The 26,489-nt window shown below is 47.3% G+C and overlaps 1 protein-coding gene across 3 annotated transcripts; it reads left to right on the top strand.

Moving 5' to 3' along the window:
- The first annotated feature begins 1,139 nt into the window (after positions 1-1,139).
- Positions 1,140-19,341, top strand: TSKU (tsukushi, small leucine rich proteoglycan). 3 transcript variants are annotated; one of them, XM_031601090.2, is made up of 3 exons: positions 1,140-1,193; positions 4,115-4,200; positions 14,120-19,341. In XM_031601090.2, the coding sequence occupies exon 3, from the start codon at positions 14,127-14,129 to the stop codon at positions 15,183-15,185; it is 1,059 nt and encodes a 352-aa protein (XP_031456950.2). In that variant the 5' UTR covers positions 1,140-1,193; positions 4,115-4,200; positions 14,120-14,126; the 3' UTR covers positions 15,186-19,341. The 3 variants fall into 3 exon arrangements, with proteins under 3 accessions (XP_031456950.2, XP_089990275.1, XP_089990276.1); XM_090134149.1 differs by lacking the exon at positions 1,140-1,193 and adding an exon at positions 1,892-1,933; XM_090134150.1 differs by lacking the exon at positions 1,140-1,193 and adding an exon at positions 3,784-3,808.
- Positions 19,342-26,489: the final 7,148 nt, after the last annotated feature.

The following is a 26,489-nucleotide window of genomic DNA, read 5'->3' as shown; positions in this document are numbered from 1 at the left end:
CCTCTCTGCTCCCCAGTCTGTGGGATTCTGCCTTCTTTGTTCTGCTTTATCACATCTCAAGAGTTTGTTAGCTCCAGTCTCCTGCAGCAGCTGGTGCTGAGCCAGGAGCACTGCACCTCAAACCAACACCCACAGTCTCCCAAACTGGGACCTGAGTTTACAGCATGGGGCTGGTGAGCCCTTGGTGCTGTCTTGTCCTGCTCATAGAATCATAGAATCATTAAGGTTGGAAAAGAACTCCAAGATCATCCTGTCCAACTGTCAACATAACACCACCGTGCCTACTCATAGAATCATTAAGGCAGGAAAAGATCTCTAAGATCATCTCATCCTACTGTCAACCCAACATGACCGTGCCCACTAACCATGTCTCAGTACCTTGGAGTGCTGGATGTGTGTCCTACACATCTAAAATGTGGATGTGGGAGGTGTTTGGGTATAGGACCCACTCCTGTGAATGAATGTGTGCTTAGCGACGTGGTTTAGAAAGCATGGACGACAGGCAAATGGATGGACTGGGTGATCTTAGAGGTCTTTTCCAACTCTAATGATTCTATGATTCTGTCAATACAGGTCAGGAAAAAGAGCTGAGGGGAATTCTGAAGTCAGCCCACCAAAGCAATGGGGCTATAAGGGGTGGTCCTATGTGGAGCCATGTGTCAGACTTGACGATCCTTGTGAGTTCCTTCCAATTTTGGATATTCTGATTCCACAATAAGAGATTTTACCCAGGGGATGCAAAGCCAGCTTCAAACACACACACACTCCCTTTTTCTCCAAAAAGGGTGAAAAAAAGCCATATTTCTTTAGTGGGGTCAGGCAAAAAACCCCATTCCTTTTGAGGGGTCACTCCAACATTAAGTTCACAAAGGAATAAAGGCAAGGGGGGGGTCTATCAACTCAGGAGTCGCCCAGCGGAGCGCAAGTCCTGCCTCCTTCTTCTTCCTCCTCCTCCTCCTCCTCCCAGATGTTCCCTTGTGTGCAGCCATCTGTTGAGCTCCCTCCTCCCTCCTCCTGCGGGGAAGGGGGCAGCCCGCCTGCCCGGCCAGCTGCACGCCTCGGCGGAGGAGGAGGAGGAGGAGGAGGAGGAGGGAGGAAGGAGCCTCCCGGCCCCCAGGCTGTGCTGCTGCCGGCTCCCCGCCGTGGGAACCGGCGCTGCGAGCCCGTAGGAGTGAGAACCGACCCCGGTCCCGGTGAGTGCCTTCCCCCATCCTCTTCTCACGCAGAGCTGCCGGGTTTTGGGGAGGATCACCCATCCCAAATTCTCTTTTTTTTTTTTTTTTTTTTTTTTTGAGGAGGGCGGGAGGGCTGAGCCGCCCCGGGGAGGTGGGGATGCGAGGGGGTGATCGATGGGGGTTCTCCCCTCCCCCACCCGCAGTGTCTCCGAGTGGGGAAACTTTTGCGGTGCGTTGAGTTATTTGTTTGTTTGTTGGTGTTGGGTTTTTTTTTTCTGGGGGGGGGGGGGGGGAGATTGTTGGGTTTTTTTTGCCACGCGTGGGATCTCAGCGACGCGGCGGTGCGGGGTCATCCGCTCCAAAAAGCGGAGAGGGGATGGAGGGGTGGAACCACAGAACCCTGGGCTGGAGGCAAAGCACTTTTTCCCCGCAGCGGCCATCCCCAAAGGGATGGTGTACGACCCCTCCCGAGCTCCGCTCGTTTCCTCCCTTCTCCTCCCTCCGTGCAATGGTGGCTGCGGAGCGCTCAGAATTGCCACGGCTGCAAAGTAATCCGAGCAGCAGCTGGAAGCTGCGCACCGCCTCCCGTGCCCGGCTTCAGCGCTTCGGTTTCATACAGGGCTCCCTATGTCCCCTCCTCTTCCCCCCTTCTCTCCCCTCCCAGCACCGAGAGAAGGGATTTTTTTTTTTCCTTAATTTTTTTTTTTTTTTTTTGGCTGCGATCTTGAGCTATAGAGGCTCGCAGGAGCAGCACAAAGGTAAGGGGAGAAAAAAAATGGGGGGTAAAAGGGAAAGCAAAGCTCAGAGGATGGGTGAGGAGAGTGCAGAGGGTGCTGGAGAGATACGGGCACGGCAAAGCTCCCGCCTGGGAATTTCCCATGGCTCTGAGTGGATTAAGCTGGAGGGGAAGGTGTGCTTGGGGAGGGGGCAGGGAGAGGAAGCAGCCTTGGGTTTGTGTGGTGGTGCGGTTCTGTTGGAAAAAAAAAAAAGAGAGAGAGAGAAAGAGAAAGAAAAAGGGGGAAAAATAAATGGAAAAAATAAATGGAAAAAAAAGGAAGAAAGAAGAAGGGGAAAAATAGTATGAAAAAAGAAAGAAAAAGAAAGAAAGGGGGAAAAGAGAAAGAAATAAAGAAGAAAGAAAGGGAAAAATGAAAAAGAAAGGGAAAAAAAAAAGAAGGAAATAATGGGGCAAAAAAGCAAGGATAGGAAAGAAAGAAAAAGAAGGGGGCAAAAAGAAAGAAAGGAAAAGAAGGAAATCAGAAGAAAGGGAGGAAAGAAAGAAGGGAAAAAGAAAGAAAAAGCAGCTGCTGGTTGTGACTTTTGAAGCAGGAGGTCAGAAAGCACGGGGCTCCCTTGATAACGCACACACCCTGTAAACTTTTCAGCAGCACCATGGAAACTTCTTATTAATGCTGCAGTCATTAAGAGACACAGAGGCCAGCAGATTTATTAGTGCAGCCGACCACAACACATGTCAGCCCTTCCGAAACAAAGAGCCTTGTCAGCTCTGCTCCTCTGCCTGGGATGGGTGGGAAGCCCCGAGATGGAGAGAGGGGTTTGGGTCATGGGGAAGTGGCATTGCCACCATTAACTGGCATTTCCCCATTGTGGTCAGCAGAGCCCTGATGCAATTTGTTGGCAGTGAAGGTGTATGGAGTCTGGGGAGGTATATGGTTGGAGGAGATGATCTCAGAGGTCTTCTCTAGACTTAATGATTCTATCATTAGTTGGATGGGGTAATCTTAGGGGTCTTCTCCATCCTTAATGAGTCTATGTTCTATAGTTAGTTGGATGGGGTAATCTTAGGGGTCTTCTCCATCCTTAATGAGTCTATGATTAGTTGGATGGGATTGTCTTAGGGGTCTTCTCCATCCTTAATGAGTCTATGACTCTATGATTAGTTGGATGGGATTGTCTTAGGGGTCTTCTCCATCCTTAATGAGTCTATGATTCGTTGGACAAGGTGATCTTAGAGGTCTTCTCCAACCTTAAAGGTTCTACGATTGATTGACTGAGATGATGTTAGAGGTCTTTTCCAACCTGAATGGCTTTATGATTCTATGAGCCGAGCTGTTGGTGTTGGTCGCGGCAGCTCCGAGACAGAGGATTTCCCCGGGTGCCTGCCATGATAAATCAGCTGCCGTCAGCCTGAATGAGCGCATTCACTGAAGTTACAGTAGGAAACTTGTCTCTCGTGGACACTGTGCCATTGCTCTGCAGAAAGCAGCTGGTGCCCGTTGCCGGCATCGCGCTGAAATATCGCATTGATCACCACTGCCGCGCTCGTCCGGAGGCACGCGGGGTTTGATTGCAGTGCTGTATGAGCACGGGTGGTGCAGAAAGGGAAGCTTAGAGAGACGCCGTGGCAATGCTGTAAGGGTACATCCTCGGGAGGATTGACTGCGTTAAACTTGGCTGGCTGCTCCGGGCAGCCACACGGTGCCAAAGCAAAGCGAGTCGGCAGCCAACGTCATTCTGTGCTTGGGCAGCTCTCGGTCACTTTATAACCCCTGGGAGGCAGTGCCAGCCCTGGGAGGCTGTGGGACGGGAGGTGCTTGCTCACACGTGGGATATAAACAGCGCTGAGCAGTGTCGGTTCTCCCTATCCAGTGCAGAGGCAGCGGGTGCACAGGGTGGGTGCTGCTGGAGACACACGGCGGTGAATGAATGGGAGTAGCTTGCATGCAGGGAGCGATTGCAAAGTGCCTGGAGGGAGGAAGGATGTGACATCCCAAGGGAGCGTGATTTCTGATAGCAAAGTACAGCAGGGAAGACTGCCAGGTTCGAGCGAGGGGGTGTGCTGCATCCTTATTTTTTCAGACTGAGTGCAAGGAAATATAACAGCATTGAAAGGATGGGAGCAAAAAGCTGCAAAACAAACAAAACGTATCAAATCTATTAATTTTTTTTTTCTTTCTTTCTTTTTTGGGGGGATATAGGAAGAAGCATCCAGCGCTCACCCAGCGCTGCAGTGACAGCAGTGTGTGCCATCCACCCCTGTGTGAGACGGAGCCAACAGAAAGAGGTGAGGCATTGTGAGGCACTGCCTTCCTGAGGTTCAGACTTTTCCCTCCATCCCTAACTGCTTTTTCTCCTCTTTCACTCTATTCTCCCTCCTCCCTCTTTCCCCAAGCAGAAGCTGAAGGGGGGGATATAAGACAAGAGGCATGCTTGTCCACAGCCCTCCCGACCCCGCAGCACCGATACAGTGGGGCTGGAGCAGGCAGCAGCCACAGCACTCACAGCCTGGAACGGCTTCAAAAGAAACTTCCGAGCAGTGAGATGCTGGGGGCCGGGAGGAGATAAAGCCTGGCTCGAGCAAGCCCTTTCTTGTATGAAAACTTGGCACCTGGACCCAGCGAGACGAATGTATGGCAGGCTCCGCGCCATTCATTCTTGGCTGAGGAAGCCTTGGGATTTTTGTTTCTATTGCAATTTATTTTTTACTTTTTTTTTTTTTTTTTTAATTTCCTGGAAGCTGCTGCCGTTGCTTCTCAGAGGATTCGAGATGCTCAGCGGGGAGGGGGGGAGGAAATGCATTCCCTGAGAATCTCAGAGACTGCAGGGGATTATCCCAACCTGGCTGCCGCAGCACGGGACATTCCTGAGTTGTATTAACCAGGCTCCAAATGGAGCGGTGGCAAGCTGGAAAAAAGCACTTTATCATGCCTGCATCCTAGCAGAGGGCCATGTGCTGTGTGTAACAGCTGAGTGCTGGCATCTGTGGGGCTTCTTTTCCTTCCCCTTCCCCCTCCCCTTGTGATTCTTTTTTGCTGTCTGTGATGCTGACTCCTCGCCTTCCCCTACTCCATGCCTGGCTGTGATGTGAGGGAGAGGGGAACAGACCCATCTTCAAGGGGGGAGGAAAAGTGCAGCTGGAGGAAATGTGATTCCTACTACTGGGACCAAAGTGTGGGTTCTCTTGGGGCCAGGAGACAGCATGTGGCTTGGAGATTAAGGGTTCTGATTCCTCCCCATCAGGGCTACTGATGATTTTTGAGGGTTTTTTTCTGAGGTGTGCTGAGGGGGAAAATAAATAAGGCTTTTTATTTGACTTTGAATGTGAGATCACCAGTTAAAATTCAGACTAAGAGGCAAAGCCCTGCTAGGGTGGATGGGCCTGCAGTGTGATTTCTTACACCCATCATGTCTGAAACTCTCCTGCTGGGGCAAAATGCATACCTAGCCCCAGTCACCTCTGAACAGGGGCATCTGCAGCTAGATCTATGGTTCATGGGATTGCAGGATCATGGAGGAGCTCTGAACATGGCTCATGCTCTGGGGGAGCATTGCTGTTCTGAACTGTCACCAAATATCTCACTGGGATGTCTCTATCTCTGCTGTGTGCAACACAGTGCATGGCAGCCCCCACCTGCTTTGGAGGATAAAATGGAGCAAGGAGCCAGCACCACACTGGCTGTAGAATAACAGAATCATTAAGGCTGTAAAAGACAACGAAGATCATCTACTCCAACCATCAACCTGTCACCCATGCCCACTAAACTATGGATGACCATGCAGGGACAAAAATATGGGGCTGTTGCAATTTGAAAATTATGGGTCTGGGTCAGCTGTTGAGCAAAACTGAATCAAATTAGGCTAGGACTTGGTTTAATGCAGGGTTAAATGGTAATTGGTAGTGGTTTTGTGCATCCTGGCTGATAGGTCATGTCTGTGACATGACAAAAGTGTCAGCACGCTTGTGGACAGGAGCTTCCCCATGGGCTGAGAGCAGAGGAATTTCATCTTGGGGTTATAGTGGTGGATTTGAGGCTTGTGGTGATACGTCCTTGTTCACCTCTCAGTCTTGGGATCAACTACTGTCTGTGGTCTTTCTCTGCAAAAGACCATCCAAGAGGAAGTAGAAAATGAGAGATTTAGATTTGATAGGAGGAAATTTCTTGCTCAGAGAATGGTGAGGCCCTCGCACAGGTTGCCCAGAGAAGCTGTGGGTGCCCCATCCCTGGAAGCATTTAAGTCCAGTTTGGATGGGGCTTTGGGCACCTGGTCTATGGGAGGTGTCCCTGCCCATGGCAGGGGTTGGTACTGGATGGACTTTGAGGTCAACCCAAACTTCTTCAACCAAAAATGTTCTCTGATTCTATGATCACTAAGGAAGTCAAGGAACATCTAGGGTAGGAAACAAAATGGGGACAATGCCTTGCTGGTATAGCCTTTGTTAGCCTTACCCAGAACCCTCTTTCTCTCCCCAGGTCCCTTCCCAAATCTTGTAGGGCAGAGCGAATATCTCAAGTGCTTTGCTGGGGTGGAGGCAGCCCCTGAAGCTCCCAGTGATGCTCTGCTGGGCAGCCACCATGCTGAGCATCCCATTGTTCACAGTGGTCACGCTGCAAGAATTATTAGCACCAGGGAATGCCGGGAGGGGAAGGAGCCTGGAGCCTCCAGCTGTGCTGTTTGCAAAAATGACTGCCAGGATTGTATTTATTACCTCCTCGGTGGAGGGTCTGCAGCTGCACACTGACAGCCACAGGCAGAAAAGAAGCCTGGAGATTATTGGGGGGGGTAGGGGGGAAGCCACAAAAACAAATAAAAAGCCCACAAAGAAGCTCTGAGCCAGGGCAGCACCATAGGATACCCAGTGTAACTCTGCCTCCCTGATTTGCCCTTTCTTATTGGCATCCTAAAAGGGAGGGCTGTGAGAAGGGACATTGGGATTTGCTGCCTTTCAGAGAGCTAAAGCATGGGATCCTTTTAAAATCCTCCTACTGGGACTGGTGGCTCTGCCCCTGCATCCTACTGGGGCAGATTTCTTTTCCCTGGGATTTTCATGTCATTTTGGCAGGGCACAAGTGACTGAAATGTGATGTTGGAGGAATGAAATGTGCTGTTGGAGGAAAGCTTGCGTTTGGACAGCTGACTTGTAGCTTCAAAGATAAAGAGAAGAAAAAGTTTCTTAGGTACAGGAAACAGGATGAGCTATTTGTGTCTTACCAAGAAGCAGATGCATCACCCTGGGAGATCTCACCTTCCAGTACTAATCCCTTTTCTCCCACCCATTTGGTTCATCCCTTCCAGAGGAGCCCATCCATGTCCATCTTCCTTCCATCCACCCAGCTCATTCCTTCCAGGGTCCATCACAGTCCTTCTGCAACCATCATACGAGAGTTGTTGAAACAAACCATGTCAGGGGTGCATGATATGCCCAAGAAACTCTAGGAACAGTAAAATCAAGAAGTGTAAGAGGCTTCCTCTCCCCATGCTGCACATCTTAATGTTTCTCACTGGTTTGACGCATGATGTTCATCCCACAGTGCACTCCTCTTGGATTATATCATGTCTCTGAGAGTTGGAGTGGGTGAAGCTGGAACTCAGGCATGGGGCAGCATCATAAGGTCTATATAAACTTGCTGGGATGGTTTTAGCTTTCAATAGTTGGCTGGCAAAAAAAAAAAAAAAAAAAAAGAAAAGAAAAATTAGACTTAATTCTGCTGGGTTATTGCTGTGATTTGGGCAAAGCCCTGGGGCATCAGAGATGATGAGTTCTGCTTGAGGCTCTATTTGGCCCCTCTATGGTAGAATGTATCACAGCTCCTGTAAACCTTGGTGCAAACCTGCCCAGCTTCCATTGCTAGGAGATGCTATGCCAAATGGCTGCTCTGTCTGGTTGGTTGTGCCAAAATAGCTCCTCTCATTTTGGTGTGATTACCCCCAGGGGTGATGCTGGAGCTGGAGAAGACCCTGAGCTCCTGCATCCCTCTTGGTCATTTGCTTTGATCGTGTTGGGAATCAGTTCTGATGGTGCTGCTCCCAGTTTCCACGTCCCACACTGAAAAACCACGTGGACCTGGTTTTGGTGTTGGGTTGACGTGGTGGTTGGACCAGATGACCTCAGGGGTCTTTTCCAACCTTGATGATTCTGTGATTTTATGTTGTGGTCAGGAGGTGATGGAGAGACGATGCTCTTGCATTAGAACTGTCTCCTCCCAACACAAGCAGAGCTCTGCATGAGACTGGTGAGCAAAATCAATTTCAAAAGCCACAGGAGACCATTTCCCCCCATTGCAAGAAACAGTTATAACCTGAGAGCAGGAACCAGCTGTATTTTGGCAGCAGATGTAACTCAGCTGTAACTCGCCCTATGGGCTGGCAAACCTGCCCACACAGGTTTCCTTTTGTTTGAGCTAAAAATACCCCCCTACACACCTTGATTTCCTCCTGGGACGGTGCTGGGGGGATTGCATAAGTGGAATAAACTGTTAGTTGTTTAAGCACTCAGATGATAAATCACCCTTGGCTTCTTGTTAAGCAGATGGGATTTGTGACATGAACAGTTGGAGCACAGATTATTTTAAAAGGGCTCTCGATTTCTTTTGTAAAGAAAGGATTATTATTATTATTATTTAACTTAAAAAAGAAGTACTGCAGGGACTGCTTGAGCAGAGCGAGGGACATCATTTAGCTCAATGGCAACAAACCCATGATGTGATGCTGCTGTAGGGATTGGAGGTGCTGGGCTCCCTATTGACCATTTCCATGTGTCTTCTTTTGCAGCCCGGTGGGGTGAAGGGCTGCCTGGTTTTGTTTTTGGATTGTGAAACACTTCTGATGCTTACGGCTTGTCTGGCTTTGCTTTTGCTAATCTTATCTGTCTCATCCCCTGCAACATCTACGAAAATCACCAGGGACAGGGAGCAGTCCCAGGTGCTGGTTAATCGTTGCTTTTTGGCTCAGCAGTTTCTTCATGTCTGGAACCGACAAAAGCAAATGGAAATTATGGAAACTGGGGAAAAGCAAGGAGCAGTGTCTTGTTTTTCTAGATGTTCCACATCCCAAATTCCCCACTTTTTGGTGAGATTCAAGCCTTGCAATGATAGCCTTGACAGTGTGGTTATTCCCACTCCCAGTTTGGTGCCTACTGCATGTAATTCTCACATAACCTGCTAATGAGGATTCCCAATACCACTCGGGTAATTAGTTGCTAACGACTCTCCTTTGGTTGTGGAGTTCCTGACCGAATGCAAAAGAGGTGGTTTCACATCCATTATTAGAAATCATCAAAGTAAAAAGGAATTCATAGATTACTGGCCCTGCATTTAATTCTGACTTTCTGAAGTGACCAGAAAGATGGAGGAAAAAGCATTCATCACCCTTAGGATGACTTCAGCCCCTCTTCACACCATGGATCCATAAGGGCCAATGATGCCATCTCAGTGCCCCCAGCCCAGCACTGGGGTTGGAAAAACGGGGAGAAGATGGGGCTGCACGCCCCTTTCTTTTCTGATTTTTGGCATGGCTCTGCTATTTAAGCAGCTTTGCACCCCACATTAATAAACCACCTGTTAATTTATCATCCAAAGGTGGCTAGAGGGGCAGCTCCTGACAGAGCGAGCCATTAAATCGAATTGAATTAGGAAATGCCACGAAACAAATCCTCATCCTGCTGTCACCAGCACCTATGGAAACTCCAATAAACCCCCCCAGACCTATCCATTGGAATTTAGGAACAAACCTAACTAACAGGTACTTTGGTTCTCATTAGGTCTCCCTACACCCAAACACTGAGTGCAAAACCAACACCGTAAACTAGCTAATGAAATAAGATACAGCCAGTTCAGGAAACCTTGCTCCTATTTGCACCAGAAATCACTGAATTATAGAAGCATTGAGGTTGGAAAAGACAACAGATCATCTATTCCAGCCATCAACTCCTCCAGAAGGAAGCACTTGTTTGTTTAATAAGCTTTATAGAGAGGACTGAATATATCTCTTTGTTGTATTCACATGGGGATCCCTTCTTTAGTAAAGAGCAAAAGCCAAAATGACCTTTACCTTCAATGGATTCATAAAAAAAAAAAAAAAAAAAAAAAAAAAAAACCTTCTCAGCAGCAATTTCTTTATCACAGGAGGAATGTGCGTTTGTGAGTCAAGGGATTAATGGTCTCTTGTAGCCTGGTTTGAACCAGTTTTGTCTGCTCACTGTGATGTTTGGGATCCAACTGTGTTTGCAGCTGTGGCGTCATTTGGTCTCAGTGTGCCAGAGTCCACACTGGAGATCCGCAGCTGTTGCTGGTGCAGAGACCTACCTGATGATCACTCTTGTTTTACATAATGAATAAGGAAAATGTTTTTTTTAAAAAAAAAGTCCATCCCAATTGCATATCAGAGCCTCCCAAGTATTTAAAGCCGTCCTTCCCTTCCCTTCCCTTCCCTTCCCTTCCCTTCCCTTCCCTTCCCTTCCCTTCCCTTCCCTTCCCTTCCCTTCCCTTCCCTTCCCTTCCCTTCCCTTCCCTTCCCTTCCCTTCCCTTCCCTTCCCTTCCCTTCCCTTCCCTTCCCTTCCCTTCCCTTCCCTTCCCTTCCCTTCCCTTCCCTTCCCTTCCCTTCCCTTCCCTTCCCTTCCCTTCCCATCCTTGTCTTGGATTTATGGCCTCTATCACAGCTTTCTACATTTTCCAATAGCCTTTCCTTTTCCCTGCCCCAGTTAGTGAAGGCAGCCAAATGGGCCTTGCTATGAAGACTTTGCCTTTTGTTCACTTGTTTAGTATAGAATACTATAGACTCATAGAGTCATTAAGGTTGGAAAAGACCTCTAAGGTCATCTAATCCAATCATCAGCCCATCTCCACCATTCCCACTAAACCGTGTCCCTCAGTGCCACATCTCCATGGTTCTTGGACACCTCCAGGGACAATGACTCTAAAGTTTAAGCAGAAAATTGTCAACAAATCTGGAAACTCTACCCAATCTGTCTACCATGCTTTAGACATATAGGAGTTCATGTCATGCCTGATTTGTTTGTGTGCTACTGTTGAGAAGTCCTGTTCTTCCCACTCCAGTAATCCTGGCTGCTGCATGCAACTCAGATTTGGAAGATGCAGCCAGGGATGGGTGGGAAGCAGCACCCCAGGGATCGTTCCACTCCACCTTGGTCAAGGGAGAGATGAGGTGTATCCAAAAATATGTTTAGTCCTTTGCAGATTTCACCTCCTTCATTTCATTCCCAACAGGGGGATGAGACCTTGATCAACAGGCTTCTGTCCAAGGTGGGATGTGACAGCAGTTCCCACCTGGATAAAAAGGAGTTTTTTAGGGGTGAGTTTGGACTGGATGTTAGGAAGAATTTCTTCATGGGAAGCCAGGTCAGGCATTGTAATGGGCTGCCCAGGGAGGTGGTGAAGTCTCCATCCTTGGAGGTATTTAAGAAATATGGATGTGGTGCGTAGGGACTTGGTTTAGTGGTGGTCTTGGTGGTGATGGGTTAATGGGTTAGACTAGATGATATTACGGTTCTTTTCCAACATAAATGACTCTATGAGGTGACAGTCTCAGCTGTGGATCACTGGACAAGTGAGAAAAGTCTTTAAGAAAACACAGAAGGAGGAAAGCAAGCACGGTGAGAAGTGTGAATTTGCAACAACACCACAACAGGGCTTTCCTCTAACCCACTCCCCCGGATTGGTTTTCCTTTGTGATCTGGTTTTAAAATCAATGAGACTTTTAAGGTTTTTTTGGCAGGGAAATTTCAGAGTGAGGTTCTTGCTAAGGGGCGGTGCAGGAGATGAGCAAATCTGCAGGTGTGGAGAGCTGGGATTTGGGGCAGAAGGCTGACACCCTGCAGGGAGCTTGTTCTGACCTTGGCTCCATTACCCACCACTGGATCTCCTTGGGGAGTGGGGTTGACTCAGGATATTCGCCATGCAGAAAGGACAGGATAGATATAAAGAGCCCTGGGGAGTGATGCTTCATCCCAAGGAGATCCTGGGAGCTCTCAGGATGCAAAATACTCTCACAGCACGACACCCATAGAAATGAAGACGTCCTTGAAGAGAACAGGAAAAAAACAGCCCAAAGGTTGGTCACTTTCTCCTGGTGACTTTCCTCCACATCCTCAGTGACTGTCCCAAGCAATGGGCTCAAGGCTTCTGGCATTGCCTTCGGGTGAATGTCCCCAGTGTTGTAGGAGGATAACTCATCTCCCTTTCACAAGGGGATACCTTGGCCTCCTGCCTTTATCAACAGAGCAGCTCGTAGGCAGCCATCCAAAGGCAATTGGATGTGGTTTCAAATACACGCTGTACGCAGATGAACTGTAAATGCCTGTGGCATGTTTCCTTCCCCATTTCAAAGAGCTGGATCGATTGCTCCATGCAGCAATAAAGCATGCCCACACCTGACTAAGCTCTTTGCTGATTATCTGGCAATATACACTTTTTCTTGGACTAGAAGGTGACCAGCACCTTTATTTCTCCTATCTTTTGTCAGAGCTATTGGCCAAGGGGCTTGTTAGTCTATGAATGCTTCATGTCACTCCATAAGGGAGTTTTTAACTGGTAGTAATGGATTGCATCTCACCAGTCTCATACTGGTGTCTTTGGAGCTTCTGGGGTCTGATCCAGTGCCCTCAGAGACAATGAATGAGATGCCAGCAGCAACCAAACTGGGGTTTCAAAGAAGTTAGGAGGCACTGTCCAGGTTGAGATATCAAGTGGGAATAGCTAATTAATGGGATCTGAGAGAAAAGAGACCAATAATATCATAAGAAAAGAGATAAAAAAGAAAGAGATACCACTAAGCCTCTCACCACTGATAGGGGGTTACACTAAGGCAGATGGTTCAGAAGAAACATTTAACATTGAGGTTTTTTAGTTCCCAATGATGAATGATTGCAAAATGGAGCAACGGTCTGCCTGCACAGAACCAGAGTGAGGGTTGATATCAGTGTCATTGAGAAAGAGTTATCTGGAAATGTGTCTGCAGAAGTATCCACTGCATCCCATCTGGTCACACATGTTTTTTCTCAAGAAACACTTAAGATGGGCTCATCTTACTGGTTTTCTGTTGTTTCTACAGAATAATGCACCCTGGAGAATTGCATGTTGGCTTTTTGCAATGCTTTGGTTGCAAGCATTTTGGCCAGAGTCCCAAACCCTTCTCTCTGGTCACAGGAGATGTGGGAGTTACTCCCAGACAAGTCATATCAATGATCAGGACAATATTTTGGGCAGGCATTTTCCCCTTTGCACTTCTTTTGCACATTGCAAGGCACACGCAGCCATCACCCAAGACTTCAGCTGGAATAAAGGGGGACAGTCCTCTCTGCTGACCTGCAGGATCACTTACATGCTCCTATTTACCCCCCACAGAGATGCAGAGCAAAAGCTTTTTTGGCTGGCTTTGGAAATCCTACAGCTGCAGTTGCCTGTGGTTGTGCAGAGTTGCTGCCAGAATGTGATCAGAAAAGGGTCAGCAGAGGTGGGAGATGCAGATCAGCTCTCTTCCTCCTCTGGCTGCAATGATGGAGAGAGATAAATGTCTCAGATGATGGAGGTTCAAAATCAGAGGGGTGGAGAGATCTCCTCGCTTGGTAGCATCGTTAATCAGAGAGAATGCTTAATTAGCAAAGATTCCAGAGTCTGTGTGTGAAATAAATTAGCTATTTCCACTAAGTGCCTTTGAGAGAGGCTGGGCCCACCACAACACATTCTGGGGTAGATCAAGCTGTCCTTGGTTCCCATTGTAGGCGAGGAGCCAAATGGCCATGGTCTGTTCTGCCTGCCACCACCCAGAAGAGGTTGGCTTGAGGCAGATGACATTAAGCAATGAGTCTGTCTGCTGAAACACATCTAAATGTGTGTTTGAAGTTAAAGTAAGGGAGACATGCAGTCCACTGGCAATGGGCAGCCTTCTAGCAGTTCACAGAATCATAGAATATTCCAAGTTGGAAGGGACCCATAAGGATCATCCAGTCCAGCTCCTGGTCATCAAGTCCTGCTCTTGGAATTTGGACTCTTGGACATCTTGCAAGATTCCTACTGGGGACTATAGCATGAGAAATATGGTGTTTAGGACATCCTTGCTATTTACTTATAGTTAGTTGATACTTTAACAGAATGCTTAATCTATCCATTTGGAAAGATAGAAAGAACGCGTAACTGTTCAGTCAAGTAAGGCAATTAAATCTAATTTTTGTCATCTTGTTTTCCAGGTCAACGATGCAGTTCTTAGCCTGGTTCAACTTGCTGCTTCTCCTTCCGTGTTTCAGTACCACCAAAACCTGCTTCCCTGGCTGCCACTGTGAAGTGGAAAGCTTTGGTCTCTTTGACAGCTTTAGCCTGACCAAGGTGGACTGCAGTGGAATAGGCTCACACATTGTTCCTGTCCCAATCCCTCTGGATACCTCCTACTTGGATCTGTCCTCAAACAAACTGGAAACTATCAATGAATCAATGCTAACTGGCCCCGGATACACCACCCTGGTGAGCCTTGACCTGAGCTACAATAAAATCGCCAAGATTTCCTCCACAACCTTCTCCAGGCTTCGCTACCTGGAGTCTTTGGATCTGAGTCATAACTCTCTGGAAGTCCTTCCAGAGGACTGCTTCTCCAGTTCTCCTTTGGGCGACATAGATTTGAGCAATAACAAGCTTTTGGATATAGCGATGGACGTTTTTGCTTCAAAGGGTCAAGGAAAACCCTTGAATGTGGATCTATCCAATAACATGCTCAGCAAAATTACAAGGAACCATGAAAAGAGCGTCCCCAACATCCAGAACTTAAATCTTTCTGGAAACAGGCTAACAACTGTGCCAAACCTCCAAGGCATTCCTCTTCGATACTTAAATCTTGATGGCAACCCACTAGCCAAGATTGAGAAAGGAGACTTCAAGGGGCTGAAAGGTTTGATTCATTTATCCCTCAGCGGCCTCCATGACTTTAGAGAGTTATCTCCTTACAGTTTCAAGGAATTACCAGCCCTCCAAGTTCTGGATTTATCCAACAATCCCAATCTAAGGTCATTGACTGCTGAAGTTATCTTTGGCCTGAACTCTATACAAGAGCTCAACCTCTCTGGGACCGGCGTGTCCTCCTTGCCAAAGACTGTGCTAAAATACTTACCTTCCCTCAAAAGCATCACCTTGAGGAAGAACATTCAGTGTTTTAAGACCATCAAAGAAGGACAGTACCACCGACAAATTGGGCTGACCAAAAAAGAGGTCCTCAGCTGCCATGACAGCCATGGGGCCGTAGCAGCAGCGCCTTACGTTTTGTGATGAAAGAGAAAGAAAGGGATGGGGAAGTTGGAGTGGGAGGGTAGGGGGCCGTGGGGTTTGCACAGCTGTCGGACTGAGCTGGCTTGCAGTGTGCCTTTTGTAAAGCTGTCAATAATTTATATATTTGTATATGCCAATACTTGATTGTTTGTGGGTTTTATACACTTGCAAATCCTCACTTGCCGGCCCCAGATTCTACCCGGTATGTTTGGGGCTGCATAGCTCAAGAAGAGTGCTGATGGACACTAAGGACCAAGTTGGGTCTTGGGGCAGAAGAGCTGCTGTGGTGCAAAACTCCAGCCCCAGACCAGTCTGCAGGTGCAAAGATACACCTCTCCAAAGTGCACCCCAAAACCTGCCAACTCCGTAGCTGTTGGCTTCCAAACCCATTCTTCATCCCTGTTTTTAATTATTATTCCCCAAGAAGTGCCTTTTGGATGTTGCCTTCATTAGCAGCACCCTGTTCCTTGTCATGCACTTTCAGTCTGAAGAAACATTTCCAGACAAACCTGAATGCAACGTGCTCCTAATGTGCTGGTTTTTACATGATATTTGCATTGATGTGCAATGAACACTGAGTAAGTAGAGAGTGTTCCACTCTTTTCTCCCTATTTTCCCATCTTGATTCTTTGTATGTCAGATTACTTTAGGTCTAGCCTTGGCAACATCCCATCTTTCTGACATTAGTGGGACATTGACACATTGCAAAGTAGAAGAAGCATCTCACCTAGCTTGCATCAAGCAAATTAACTGAAAGACCACATAGCCAAGCTTTAAATGAAAAAACAATTTCCTCCTTCGTTTTTGGGTAAACCTGGAAGAAAACATTGACAGTGGTTTTTATCTCAGTGACCTTAGCCAGCCAAGACACAGAGGACTCCGGAGCAAGCTGTCTCCATGCTGATGTTTCCCAGCTGAACTCAACATCTGCAGCTCAGCTGGGATCATGTGAGGCAACTTCCAAAACGTGCCAGGAGCAGAATTAGCACTGACGCCTGCAACCCTGGAGTAGTCTGCCTATCAAGGGAAGGATCTTGAGGTATATTTTCATTCCAGTTCTGTGGCTTTTGTTTCTCTCACATGGCTTCTTGGCTACCAACTGAGATCTGATAAAAAGCTTTGTCCTTGGAGCTTTATGCATTTTTCCTCTACTCTGAAATGCTGGCAAAGCAAAGGGGAGCTTCCCTCATCCCACTTCTTCTCCAGATCAGGAGAAAGGGGGCAAAGGCAACACAGTGCTGTACATTAAGCCTTCATTCTGCTCAAAGGAGCTCTGCCAATGGAGATATCCATCCCAAATCTGCCACTTTCTGTCCTGGGGATGGGAGGGTCTGTTGTGGATGGTGATCCTGCACAGATCTGTCCATGGCTTGTTCTCCACACCCAGCCTTGCATCAGGGTAACCTTAAAGTTTCTGAAACAGGCTGAGGGAATCACAGAATCACAGAAAATCCTGAGTTGGAAGGGACCCATAAGGATCATCAAGTCTGACTCCTGGCTTCACACAGTATCACCCAAAAATAAGACCATACAGCTGAGACAGTTGTTCATACACTTCTTGAACTATGGCAAGCTTGGTGCTGTGACCATTTCCCTGGGGAGCCTGCTGCAGTCCCCAGCCAAGCTCTCAGCCTTTTCCTGGTATCCAACCTGAACCTCCCCCAAAGGAGGGAGTCCATGCAAAGATGATGGAGACATAAACCCAGTCCGCAGCCCTCCTTGGGAGTGTTGGGAGGAGCTCAAGCTTCATCTTCACACCCCCAAAGGCCTTCACAAATGGAAAGCACATTGCCCAAGGCATTTCTCTCCAGCGATGGTAGAAACCTGCTGAGCCCGTAAAAGCCAGCCACTGCCAGGGGGCTCACCCCAGATTCAACGTCTTACTTTGGATATTTCAATCCCTCTCACATGCTGACACCCATTTCCTTTTTGATGGTTTGATGGCAGACCATGAGGTAGGATTTTAACCCTTTTCATCAGTGTTGGGGGCTTTGCCCCTCTGTTGAGCCTTTGAAAGGTTTGACCAGCCTTCACATTCATGAGAAACAAAGTAGTTTTCTTAAAAAGGCAGTGGGAATGCCTGCAGGCAGACGGAGATCCGGAAGAGAGCAGTGGAAGGAGGGGACAGTTTGGGAGAAAGGAGGTGTTTTTTAGTGGATCTTGCCTTTTTAAGAGAATTCTTTTCTGCTGGCAGAAAAAGAAACGTAATTTAAAAAAAAAAAAAATTGTTTAATGTTGTAAGTCTGTACGTAGATGCAAGGTTAGGGGGATCATATACTGTTAGATTCACCGGCTTTGCACCACTGTGGTAAATTTAAAACCCAATGTGACAATCCAGTTGAAGACTGCAATATTTCCTGGTGTAATCTCACGCTAGCTGTTAGCTGAACAAGTCTTAGCAAAGGCTGGCAAATACCATCGCTGTATTAGTTTGTTTTTTACAGAATCTCGGCAGCATTGTAAGGCTTTGTGATTACTCACAATATAATAAAGTGATTTGGAGGTGAACAAATGTGGATTTATTGTCTTAGTGATGGGAGGGTGAATGGTTTAAATCCAAAGTACAATGTGATGTGTTGTTGCCATTCCTCTGTAGTTTCTTCCTTTGCCCTGCTCAGCCCTACCAGAACTGTGGGTGTCGTGTCTCCAAACTGCTGTGCTTGTCTCATTGGGCTCCTCATTAGTGGAAAGGTTAAAAAGCTTCACAAGGTCCAGGTAAGCTGACTGGAAGGGAGTTATGGACATTTGAGTGTCCAGAATTGACACAAGAGCATCTGGGGCAAATGCTGTAGGGTATGCTCCAAACTTTGTTAGAGGCAGTGTGAAGGTCTTAGTGGATTTAGGGAATGGTCTGCTAGTGAGGAGCTGAGCTGGAAGGCTGGGTTTGAAGAAGGGGTGATCTGGGGAGACCCACAAGCTGTCTACCCTGTCCTCCAGGACTGGCAACCATGTGGGACATATCTCCAGGAAAGGCCAGTTCTGGCTCACAGCACTGTTAAGAACTGTAAGGGAAAGCCAGGACCAACATATAGAGATGGTTGGACATGACAGTCCTTGCTGGTCTCTTCCCACTCAAGATCTTCCATGATTCTATGATACCATGCCTGCTCCTTTTGTGCCCACCATGGCACGGTCTCTGCCCACCAGGCTCCACCACAGTTTTCCTTCTGCATCTCCTTCTGGATCATGGAATCATAGAGTCATTAAAGCTGGAAAAGATCATCTCCTCCAACTGTCCACATACCACCACTGTTGCCCACTAAGCCAAGTCCATAAATGCCACATCTCCGCAGTTCTTGAATGCCTCTAGGGACAGTGAATCCACCTCCCTGGGCAGCCTGTTGCCAGTATCCAACCTCTCTTGTGGAGAAGTTTTTCTTAATATCCAACCTGTTGGGATCTCTCTTGCCACGGGAGAGGGCTGTGCAATCTGTTTGGCTGTCCTGGTCTGCCAGGGCAAGGACACAGTGCCTAAAATGATGGGTCTGAATCCATCTATCAGATGGATTCTCCAAATTCCTTGTGAATGCCCCACCAGCACTTTGTTGCACTTTGTGTACTCCTCCATCCTATTTTAGCTCCCTCTCATTTTGCTGCTATTTGAATTACTTAAATAGCCTATCTGAATTCTTCTACGTTGCAACAGGCATGAGAGCCCCACCTGCAGCATGACGCCCTATGCTCTTCATGGATCCCTCTCCACCATAGGACCCAGACAATAAAAACACAGATGAAGAAAAGGCACAGGGTGACTCCAGGCTTGGAAAATCATAGAATCATTTGAAAGGGGAGGAAAGTTGAAATTCGAGTTGAAAGGAGAGTTAAAGTTAAATGGGGAGGGTGGTGGCCCTGCGTGTGGCAGGGGGGTTGGAGATTCATGATCCTTGAGGTCCTTTCCAACCCTGGCCATTCTGTGATTCTGTGATTCTGTGAAAGGGACCCTCAAGGGCCATTTGGTCCAGCTCCCCTGCAATGAACAGGGACACCCACAGCTCCATCTGGTGCTCAGAGCCCCATCCAATATGACTTTAAATGTCTCCCAGGACAGGACATCCACCACCTCTCTGGGCAGCCTGTTCCAATGCTTTACTGCCCTTCTGGTAAAAAACTTTTTCCTTATGTCAGTGTAATAAAATCTGAGGAGCCCACTTCCTGAAGCTGCCACCAGCTTGATACACAAGGAATCACAAACTAAACTCCAATACCAGACGTCACCCAAGGCGCCCAGACCAGGACAACCAGCCAGGCAAGCTCTGGCTATCTCTGGGTCCAGCTCAGCTCTGTGGCCGGATGCGTTTGTCCTGGCAAGTGAGATGGATGCTTTAATTAGAGGCTGAATATTTTTAGAAGCTGGAAAACCTCAGCGGAGGCTGAGCAATGAGGATACGTTTAGGGAGGGGGAGCAGTGGCCGAGCTGGTGTTTGCTCACAGGAGTATCAGTGTCTCACCCTCCTTTCCAGCATGTTAAGAAGTGTATTGAGGGTCACTCTCTATTCCCCCTTATATCCAAGGGTCAGAGGCAGCACAGGTCAACACTCTTGTCTTCATTTAAAAAGATGCAGCTCCCAATAGCCCAAATCACTCATTCCTTATTGCTGTTCTGTAGGAGCTGCTTCTCCTGGTTGTCAGCTGTCAGACCACAGAAGTCCCTTGCTGACTGAGAGTGTGACTGGTTCAGCAGCGCTGGGTGCTGTCCCTTTATAAAAATAGCTCTATGTTTTCCATTTTGCAGGAGGTTTTATTTCCAGCACTTCTGCTTCACACACCCAGACTCAGTCAGGCTGGAAAGCACCAGTGCACTTTTGCCAGGCCAGAAAACAGTGCTCTGTGACTGGGGACCATCCTTCTGGAGCTAAATCCTGGGATAACTCTGAGGCAGTGAAACCCTCTACCCTATGCACAATGCATTGGGCATGCAATTATGTTCCTCCTGCATCCCCCCCCAGACATCTCCATCCTTCCCTTTTTGAGTAGACAGTGGAAGTGGGATCCTGGATAAAAGGAGAAAAACTGGGGCTGAGTCTGTTCCATCAGATAAATCCTTTGCTGTAATAAGCAGGGAGCAGGAGCATCCTTCCTTAATCACAGTCCTTATCTCCAAGCAATTGTACGCCTGTGTGCACACATCCACATCCCCCTCCTGCCCCATTCCCACCATGCAGTACTTTTTCCTTTTAACAGCAGTAAAATAAAAAAGGTTTAATGAAAGTGCTGTCCTTCAAAATCCCTGCCAGCTGCAGTGACTTTAGGCAGGGGAACAGGCTCCATCCCCTCTGCAAGACATTGGACAGTAGTTGTGTAACCCATAGAGAGGACTCAGCCTGGAAAACCAAGCAAGTTCCTCCCTAGTAACTTTCCCACCACCATGGCAATGTTTTTTAAGCACTGCCTGGGTCTCACCAGTACCCCCCTCTGATTCCTCGTTAGCAGTGGATGTGTGTCACGGTGCTTGCTGGTAATTGACTTGTGCCGTGCTGGGAATTTGAACCTACATTTCAAAGAGATCGTTAACCTCATTTTCCTTCTCTTTGAACTGCTTCACTTTATTGTAAGCTAAAGGAAACAGACAGCTTCTTCCTCCCAGAGCCCCTTTTGATGAGAGCTCGGCACGATAGAGTAGAGGGCACGGTACCAGCAGTGAGGTTGGTGGCAGTGTGTGAAGATGTATTTCCATGGGATCAAGCTTTCCCTTGATTTCAGAGGGGACTGAAGATAAAGGAACTGTCCAGAGATACCTAAGGGATTGGCAGAGGCATACAACAGCAGACTGCAGGATCTCAGCTCACATAGGACCAAGGAAGAGACACGGGTTGTGGGTCACTCCCCCAAAAACCATGTTGGAAACCCTCTTTCATGCTGGCCATCCTGCATGGCTTTGGCCACATGACATCACAAGTTTCCTGTGGTGCTTCAGAAGTTGCTGATTTGGTTTGTCAGTTTGCATTAGCTATCCTCTTTACCTCTTTGCTAGATGCTCTACTGGGCACCTCCAGGTGCCTGGAGTATGAATTCATAGAAATCTATCTATCTCAACACCCTTTTTTTCCACCACCTGAGACAGATGATGGGAAGGAAGAGAACCAGATTTGGAACAGAGCTCTGTTGTGTCTGCATGGCTCTTCTACAGTTCTTAATCCAACAATATCCAGTTGTTAAAACCCCTTCCATAAATGATTGTCCTTAGCCTTTTGTAGGACTCACCAAACAATACTTACATATAGTTGGGGCTGATGATCTTTGGAGAGACAGGCAAAAGAGAATATTGATGACCTTTGAGGTTCCTTCCAACGCAGGCAATTCTACAATTTTCTGATTCTACCACAGCTCAGCTACTCTGCAGATTTCAGCTAAGCCCCAGTCACTGTCTGCATTGAACTGTAGAATCACAGAATGGCTAGAGTTAAAAGGGACCCTAAAGATCATCAAGCCACAGGCAGAGCCACCAACCTCCAGATCTGGTATAGGGCCAGGTTTCCCAGGACCCCATCCAACCTGGTCTTGAACCTCCAGAGATGGGATGTTGAAGCTCTTTGCTATATGAGGGAGAGTATGTCAGTGAAATCCCAGTAAAGCACTTATGTTAATACATCCAGCCTTGTGTTTACAGTGAACGAAGTGCTCGTACACCGCAGGTCAGGTAGCACTCATAAAACCTCGTTGAGTTGATTGAACATCTGAGATCTCATTTTAAAAGCATAAATCAGTCCGTCATGCTGCATAACCTTTAAGATATTCCTGAGGAATAACACTCCCGCAGTCTTTTTTGTTTTACCTGTACTCACTGCAGATTTTCTCTCATCTCCTCAGTGACTACAAAATCTGGTGGTGTGTCAAACCTTTGAAATATCCTCTGGGCTTCTCCCTTTGGAGGCCATTTCACACCTGGGCTTGAACTCACCAGTGAGACACCTTAAACCCCCAAATGTTCTCAGTTAGAATTTCCTTGTCAGCCTCTGCTTAGCATCTGTTTCTACATTCACACATAAGCAGGCAAGTCTCTGCTCCACCGGAGGAGTGTTGACTTTCAGTGATGCCAAATGTCTTGGGAAAAGGCACTATCAAGTTCACAATGGTTTGAGGTCTCATTTTAGGGTAAAGGGGAAGAGTTTTTCTGTGGTCATTCTGCAAATGTTGTTTTCTGGATTTCAGCAGTTCCAGAAAAGCTTGGCTAAGTCTTCTTTGCACAGAGAACAGCCCATGGGCAACAGCAGTAGGGCAATGCTGTCTGAATTGCATCAGCTCCCTCCTGAAGTTAAAATCAGAGCCAGCATCACAAAGCAGAGCAGAAGCACTACAAGCAGCAGGGATTCCATCCCAGAGTGACAAAGGGGATATCAACAATGTGACAACAGCTCCAGCAGTCTGATGGAAAGGAGATGGAAATATCCTTGTTTTCCCACCTTAGGTCACAGGAGAGAAGAACCCTTGTTTCAAGTCATGTCCCACATTTCGTCGTCACGGATCTCAATTTTTTTTGCTGCTGAAGAGAAGCAGGTTGCCCTATCTGAAGCAGCAGTTTCATATGGCAGAACAGAGCTATGCAGTTTCCAGCAGAGCTCCGGAGCCAGCCAAGCACCATTAGGCTAACTTTTTTTTTTTTTTTTCATCCAAGCAAGGAAGCCCTGGCTCCTGGCAGGCTTATTAGCTTTGGCATGGAGCTCAGCTGACACCTGGCCAAGGCATTTTGGCTGCAGCTAGACTGCCTGGCTTGTGTCCCACCAGCTAGCGTGCCTCCCCATTACACCGCCCAACCCTCCTGGTTTAGCAGGGACAAAGCAAGCTTGTGTGTCTGTCCAGATGAGCCATGGGGACAGTTTGTAAGTTTGGGGTACTGCTCAGATTACAAAACTCTTCTCCATATATATCCAAAGATCCCTGAGATTCAAACACTTCCTTGCAAAGCAGTTGGTTGTTTAAAAAAGGAGATTTCCCTCTGTTTGACAAAGGTGGTGTCTTTGGGCCAGCCCAGCCAGCCTGACCTGGTGGCTTGCACACAAGTTTCCTTGAGCTGCTGGTCATTTGGCACAGATAGGGATAAGCAATTTGTAACCTGTGTTTATTGCTCAACCTGGCTACTTCGAACTCTAGAAATGTTTTAAAGTTCAGAGGAAAGTTCTTAGAATCATAGAATCATAAAATCATTAAGACTGGAAAAGACCTCTAAGATCATCTAGTCCAGAAGTCAACCCATCCCCACCATGCCCACATGTTCCTCAGTGCCACATCTCCATGGTTCCTGAACACCTCCAGGGGCAATGACTTCACCACCTCCCTGGGCAGCTTGTGCCAATGCATCACCACTTTTTCTGAGAAGAATTTTTTCTTAATATCCAACTCATGGTTGCTCTTTCCAGGAACTGAAATAGTTTTACATGCAGGTGGAAGAGTGGATAAAGTCCCAGAGGCCAATAGGATCTGGAAATCCAGCACAGGATAGATCTTCCTCAACTCTGTTTCTTAACCCCTTATTTTCCTGATTATAAGAGAGAAAGGAGGGCAGCCTGAGCAGCTCTGTTTCACAGCTATCCCCCTTCCATCCTAGGAAGAAGTGTCCTTGGGGTGACAGAAGAAATTGTCTCTGCACTGGGATCCCAAAGAAAAGCATCACATTGAGGTCAATTGGTTCCATCAGGTGGTTCCAATTCATACAGAAGAGATGCTGAGAACATCCCCTGTCCTTCACAGCTACAACTCACACCCATGGGACATGTGAAGGCTATGGTTAGATGGGATCATTTGCTTTCAGCTTCAGAACTTTGGGTAGCAGGGATGCAAGGGGCTAACCCACAGCTGCTCCATTACAGATTAAATCTGGTGTCTTGACTTGAATCTTAAAACTAAGGGCTGCAAAGTCCAGCTGGCCCATGCTCCTTGTGAATCTGGCTTGGCATCAGCCAGATTCACCCTTTCCTAGGTGAATCCAAGAGCATCTCCATTGTTCTTGCAGATCTCTCTGAAGAACCAGTTTTCAGCCTTTGTCTTTCCCATCAGACATCTCCAGGCTCCAACATGAATCTTCCTCACTTGCATCCTCGACTGCTGACTCCTCATCCTTAACTCCAAGAGTCAGTGAGGAGGTCACAAAATCTATGAGCAACGATGTGTCTCAGCTATGTCTGAAATGCTGATGGCATTAACTGCCTTCCAGCAGAAGGCACAGCCTGGGATGCAGCAGATAGCATTTTTATCAGCTTCACAAGATGCATCAACTATGGGACCCATTCTTCTGCAATTCACCTGCTATGTACTGCAGACTGAGCAGACAGCACATATGGAAAATAAAGGAGATGCTCTGTTGGGAGGAGATAAGGACAGAAATTGTCCCATTGTGTTTAACTGGGTAATCCAGAGAAATACTGCTAGCAAGAGACAGAGCTTCCATCAGCCTCACTCAGGATCTCTTTGGACGAGGTCAGGCAGGAGGGAGCTTAGGAGAGTCTTTGGGTCTCCCTTGTAAATTACACAGCTGAAGAAGCAAAGCCACTACCAACAAACTGCACTGCCAAGTGAGGACGTCAGATGTGGGACACTGATGTCAGTCATCTAGATAACCAGAGCAGTAGCATAGCCACCAAGTTCACCCATGCAAAGAAACTGGCCTTCATCAGAGAAGAAGAGAGCATCCATCATGATTTAACACATGGGAGATGGAGGTGACCAGGTCCCTGATGGATCTCTCTAGCCCTTTTTTGGTTGAAGGCACCATGATGAGGTGGATGGAGTGGGAAGCCAACCACATTCATCAAGAAACAATCATCTGAGGCAATGACATCTTTCAAATCAATATCTTTGGATATCTCAGCATCAGGAGCCATAGAGGACTGACTTATGGGCCACTAACATAAAATCTAACAAGTGTTAAGGAACCTCAGGGATGTGGAATGGGCTGGCATGGGACCCAGGCTGGGGCAACACAGGAAAAAGAAAAGGAGATGGAAAGATGTGTGACAGCCATCAGCTCTTAGCAAAACAAGAGAGTAGTTAATGTGGGATTTTGTCAACGTACTTGCAACTCAGACAAATACACAGACATCTATAAACACAGTCATGTGGCAAAGCAGAAAGCCTTCATCAGCATTCGTTACGTTGCAGGCTCTGAGCCTCTGCTGATAAAGGCAGCTGTTGTGGTTTATTGCATCACAGTTGCTCCAAGGCATTCTGCTTTATTTTTTTCTTCTAAACTGTGTTATATGAGATTAACAAAACATGCATTAAACAGTGCTGAAATTGGCCCACGGACAGATCTTGAAACGTGGCTCTAATGGGAAGGGATTTTAACCCTTTTATTACTGGAAAGAGCTTAGCATGGACAGCAGAGGAGAAGCAGATGGGAAAATATGTGCACAAATGGACCCCGTACAGATTTAGGACCTCTACGTTATCCATCAGAGAGAAGGCTGAGAGGGATCATTACCTATGAATATTAACACTGGGGAAAGCTGTGTGATAGCAGAGCAGGGAAGGGGGAGGGTCTTCAGTCATGCTGATACGGAAAATAAGATACGATGGGAGGAAGATAGCACTACATTAATTCAGCCTTTGAAGTGGACACCAACTCACTGCTGTTTAGGTAATTAAATATTGGAACAGCTTATCAGGGAAGCTGCAGAGTCCCCAGTGTTTCTTATGTTGAAAAAAAGATTAGGTTATCTATGAAAGGAGATGCTCTGGTCCAATTTTGGGGGGAAAAAAATCTATTTTATTTATACTGAATATCAGATAAGATAATCCTTGTGGTGCCTTTTGGCTGTGCAGTCTGCAGAATCAGGAAGCACAAACTCCCCTAGGATTCATCTTCATCTGGTGCGTGACGTGTCAGGCAAATCGAGGGGAAATGTATAATACAGACTGAGATTCCCCGCTCAAGAACATGCAGCCAATGCTGGGAAGAGAGCTCAGAAATTCCTGGCTCCTGTCCCATAGCCTACTGGAAGATAGATAAGCTTCCACGTTTCTTCAAACCTCATATGAATCACAGAACTACTTAGAGGTTTCTGGGTTTGCCTGGTATTTTTATTGCAACAGCAATAGACACAGTCTGACTGTGCTCAAGAGATAGGGGATGGACAGGAAACCTATTTCCCAAAGGGTTTAGAATCCTGCTGAAGATACAAGAAAAGAAAGAAAGAACCCCCTGGTCTCCCTGACAGTGCTCCAGCAATTCCATGAGACCATGCAAGCCATCTGCAGCAGGAAAAGGAGGAAGAAAAGCACGGCAAAGCTTGGGAGAGCAGATGAGTAGAATGATAATGATGGAGAAAAGGGTGCAAACCCCAGTGTCATGTGGCCAAAGACAGGATCCAG

The sequence above is a fragment of the Phasianus colchicus genome, chromosome 1 (assembly GCF_987193195.1).
Source record: "Phasianus colchicus chromosome 1, bPhaCol1.hap1.1, whole genome shotgun sequence".
Lineage (NCBI taxonomy): Eukaryota > Metazoa > Chordata > Aves > Galliformes > Phasianidae > Phasianus > Phasianus colchicus.
This window is presented reverse-complemented; position numbering and strand designations above follow the sequence as displayed.